This window comes from Zerene cesonia, chromosome 3, assembly GCF_012273895.1.
Source record: "Zerene cesonia ecotype Mississippi chromosome 3, Zerene_cesonia_1.1, whole genome shotgun sequence".
Classification (NCBI taxonomy): domain Eukaryota; kingdom Metazoa; phylum Arthropoda; class Insecta; order Lepidoptera; family Pieridae; genus Zerene; species Zerene cesonia.
The window spans coordinates 9,094,120-9,098,852 of NC_052104.1; the positions used below are offsets into that span (position 1 = coordinate 9,094,120).

Consider the following 4,733-nt stretch of genomic DNA (forward strand, 5'->3'; position numbering starts at 1 on the left):
TTTCAGTAAAAAATACCTCAGTGAGGTGGGGAACAGGTCGACGGTGACGCTGGAGAGCGAGGCGCCGCCAAGAGAGGTAAACGCGAGCGCGGCCGCCACCAGCGCCGTGACGGCCGCCGCGCCGGCGCCCAGCGACGGCATCCCCGCCACCACGGCCGCGCTCGCCAGCCCGCACAACCCCGCCACTACCACCTTGCCGCAACTGCCCATAACTTTTGTACTCAATCATACTTTTTATCAAAAAACGAAACTTTAGAACTAGAGCAAACTGATATGAAATGACACGGAAGGTACCAACTTTCAAATAAAAACAAGTCTGACATAATTAGTAATACAATACAAACAACTACTACTCACAATGCAAAATGTAGTAAGTTAGGAAAATCAGACGCATGTAATTATATAATAACTACTAAAACACCGCTACTGGAACAATATTACAAGTTTTTAACCTAATAAGTAGTAGTAAGCAATTTAAAAGGAAGTACCGATTTATCAATACGCCACCAATGCTATAGGTGAGCACAGAGCCCGCGCCCACCACCGCGCTCTGCAGGTACGTGAGCATGTCGGTCTGCAGCGGCTCGCAGCCGACGGGGCCCTCGGCGATCCCGGGGCTCGCGGGGCCCGGTACCAGCGCCGCGCAGAGCCCCGCCGTGCTCCCGGATCCTATCATGGCCGCTAGTTGCGGGTACCAGAGGCGCAGTGTGTTGGAACTGTTGTATATTTTACAAAATAATTTTTAACATCTTTTGAAAGAAAATCACACTCAATTTTTTATAGCGACTCAATCTTATTTTATAAGAATATAGCGTAAAATTTTGCCTTCAAATATTTCCACACAAACGGGTTTTATTAACAACACTGACTCTATCTCGTATCATAAACTGTTTATTATACATTACCAAAGCACATCTTAATTCATTATTTACAATTAATGAATTTAATTATTAAAATGAGCCTGTTTTACCCAAACATGTATCCGCAGTGAGTAGCGCAGATGAGCAACAAGTAGGCCACATATGGGGCCTTAAACAAGGGCGCTATTTGATCCCTGCCAGCTTTAAGGGCGGCGAAGCCCTTCGCTTGCTGTTCACTTTTCTCTTTGACTAGTTTTTTTACCTGGATTCGTATAAGAAACCTAATAACCTCTATAAGTACACACATGATATTACTATATAGTTAAAAATAATTACATTTATATTAAATTTGTTGCACATATCAAAATTAAAAATTTGGGATTAAATGAATTTTCACAATGATTATAATCCTGATTAGAATCACCGGATCTCATAATTTTATTAAAATATTTACATTGTATATGAGTAAATGGGACAATTAAGTTCATTCTTATTTTAAAGGGCGTTTTATTATTTTTTTTATTGTTTTTATTACTTTAACTGTCAATTAAAAACATGCATTTAACAATATTCTTCTATGAGTAAAAATATCCATGATTTCTTTAACGTTTCTATCATACCAAATTAATAAAAATACACATACAGGATAGCTATCAGCAGATTTCCCCGTGTTCAATACATAAATCTTCTTAAATATGTCCAGTGCTTCATCATTCCTGCCCCTGGACATGAGAAACTTGGGGCTCTCTGGTAAGAAGAAGAATGCCACTCCAGTGAAAAGGGGAACCAATGCTGCAGCCAGGAGGAACAGGTTCCAGGCGTGGATCACTGGAATAGAGAAGTTGTTTATAATGTATATCCCCTTAATATAAACATCGTTATGGTCAGGGAAATAAAAAGGGAAGCTCACCAAAGGAGTAGCTGGCAGAGCACTGTGGATGCCCTTTGCCCCAACTTGGAACATAGGAACCTAGGTCAAGTATGGTATGCGAGCCAGACGCAAATCTAGTCAATCATTAAATCCTTGCTGATAGCTTGTACAATGGTTAAGATTAGTGTATGATTTAGCCTGGTTAATAATTCCCTACACACATTTGGGAAAATCATAATCTCTAATATATAATCTAGTATCCTCCACTTCGTGGGCAAAGCTGTCGGCAGGAAAAATATAAATATCTAAAATAATTAACACTAACAATTATTATCATTGTTATACACTGTAAACGGCAACTGTAGATCCATTAGTGGCTTGATTCACTCCCTCTTCTTGAAAACTGGACGGATATCTTCTATAATTGTGTCTTCTATGTTCAATTAAAATTTTCCTTTGAGTCGAACCTTAAACAAGCGCTGCTTACCAAAACTTCCCCCAAAGGGTTTGAAGTGCCAGTCCTGCGTGAGTATCGCCCACGCCAGCAGCGGCAGCGTGGTGCTGGCGATGGTGTAAAAGAGACTGGACAGCAGGATCACGCGCGCGCGCAGCTCCGTGCGATGTAACTCTGCTAGATAGGAGATCAGCACTGCAAACGGGCCATTGAACCTGGGGGAGATTAACTGTGGTAAGTATTTTTTTGCCCACAGAAGGAGGATCATGTTTTTTGAGGTTATGCATGTATATATTGTATATATGTATATAAATATATGTCCATTTCATAAGTACGTCCTATAGTCCAAACCGCTGGATGGTTTTTGTTACATGAGGTGTAGTTGTAATTATCAGAAGTGTGGTATTGATATAGGCTATTAACAAAATGGTGCCCGCAACAAAAAGGGGTTGGGTTTCTTTTTTTAATGTTTTCTGACCCATATAAAGTCCAATACCAAACCCATCAAATATAACTTCGTAAAAATATACTATATTAACCCGTAACATCAGTATTTCATACTTACCTCGGGCACCAGTCTCTCACAAATGTTAGTATTAAGCAATAAGTTTAACAATATATTGTACAGATACTCATTTGTGATGAGAGGATAAATGAATGAATACTAAAAAGATGGAAGTCGGGTTTTTTGTTTTCAGAATAATTTATTAAATGATATTTAAAACAGAAATATATAACAGTTAACACATATAGAAAAGGGTTTAGAGTTAATGTATAGGTTTGTAATGAAGGGAATCGTTTGTAAAGTTTATTTTTCATGTGAAGCAAATTAATAAATTATAAAAGCTATAGCTATTACAGGTGTAAAAAGCATTTGTCAAATTCGAATTTGGTTCATTACATTGCGTTCTTATTATTGGACTGATTTTAATGAGATTTTCACCTGCACTGGCTACTGGATAGGTTATTAAGAGAAGCGGAATTGTATTATTAGAACCCTTTTAGTCTAAGCCTGGTTTCCTCAAACGAGTCAAGATTTCGCCGTCTTAGAAACGATATCAAAATTATAGCAATAAAACATAACAAGTCATAAACCCACAGAAAACCGCTCGCGAAGCGAGTAACCAGCAGCATGGTGAAGTTCTGGCTCATAGCTGCTGTGATCTCCACGAGACCAGAACAGAAGAAGCCCCACACAAGAATCTTCCGTCTCCCCAGCGTGTCGGAGAGGAAGCCCCACAGCATCGCGGATGCTATCATACCTACGAAAATGAGGAGACACATGTTGAGAATATTATTTCTACATAGTATAAAACAAAGTCGCTTTCCGCTGTCTGTATGCTTAGATTTTCAAAATTACGCAACAGGTTTTGATGGGGTTCTTAACTGATAGAGTGATTCAAGGTTTATGTAAAAGTTAGAAACAAACTCTTCAGCTTTTGTATTATTAGTATAGAAGTAAATCTGAATTGAATGTTTTTTTGGGATTGATCACAGCTAAGATCTAACACTGAAAGAATTTTTCAAATCGGGTCAATAGTTCCTGAGATTAGTGCGTTCAAACAAACAAACTCTTCAGCTTTATAATATAAGTGTAGATTAAACGGTTTTAAATTCTGACTGATTCTGAATATTTGTTGTTATGTCGTTAATAAATAAGATTAATAGACTCTCATAGATTCTTATAAATGAAACTTAAATAATATCAATGCGCCTCTACCTCTATATTGAGGAGTAAGACATATTATGTAAAATTGACATGAATTTAAAACGCAACTACAGAGTTTCTTTCCCGCTCTTCTATGTAGAAACTGCTTTCTGGAACTGTAAATGTTAAAACCATGCTATTACGATCCAAAATTTCTAGAAGACATCTAATTGAATAAATAGGTGTTTGAGATTTCAGTTTTCTTACAACCATTAAAATGTGAATTATTAATATTATTAATATTATTAATATATAAATATTACAGATATTACTGACCGTTGCAATGTTATATGTTATAAGGAAAGCTTTAACGATAAAAACAAACAAAGAAAAAACAAACACGATTGTGTCAAGTGTATAACGTCTTTATCGCTGTGTATTTTTCAAAACACAAACATTGATTTACGAGTATCAAATGGACGGCGCTTTAGCCATCTTAATTAAAAACGTAAATGCGTATTTTAATTTATCTATGTTTAATAATGCATATTTTCTGTCTTTACTTGCGGGCCTTTTATTTCCTTTAAGACATTAGTAATATGATATTTGAAATTTATAAAGATTTCCTAGGTTCATGATCATATTGCTAGGCTGCTTATATTCCTTTGTATTTATATATTTATGTATATTTTGAATTTGAAATAGTAAATAAACAAAATAAGGTCTAATAATAGTTAATGTAAAGTTTTATTATACACTATTTGTAAATTATACAACCAATTAATCTCTATGCAATTCAAATTAACCTATAGACAACTCGACGGCAATAAAATATAGTTTAAAAAAACTAAAAAACACGCTTTTCAAGCACATCAAACTAAAAACTATAAAATAATTTTT

At 36.2% G+C, this 4,733-nt stretch overlaps 1 protein-coding gene across 1 annotated transcript in view; it reads right to left on the reverse strand.

Moving 5' to 3' along the window:
* The window catches only part of LOC119838401 (synaptic vesicle glycoprotein 2A-like), an 8,846-nt gene that overhangs the window by 2,274 nt on the left and 1,839 nt on the right, over positions 1–4,733 (reverse strand). Inside the window, exons 2-7 of the mRNA XM_038364339.1 lie at positions 3,285–3,447; positions 2,219–2,400; positions 1,504–1,688; positions 971–1,122; positions 489–716; positions 17–202 (exon numbers count right to left, since the gene is read on the reverse strand). Coding sequence (XP_038220267.1) covers positions 17–202; positions 489–716; positions 971–1,122; positions 1,504–1,688; positions 2,219–2,400; positions 3,285–3,447 — 1,096 coding nt within the window. The remainder of the gene's footprint in view (positions 1–16; positions 203–488; positions 717–970; positions 1,123–1,503; positions 1,689–2,218; positions 2,401–3,284; positions 3,448–4,733) is intronic.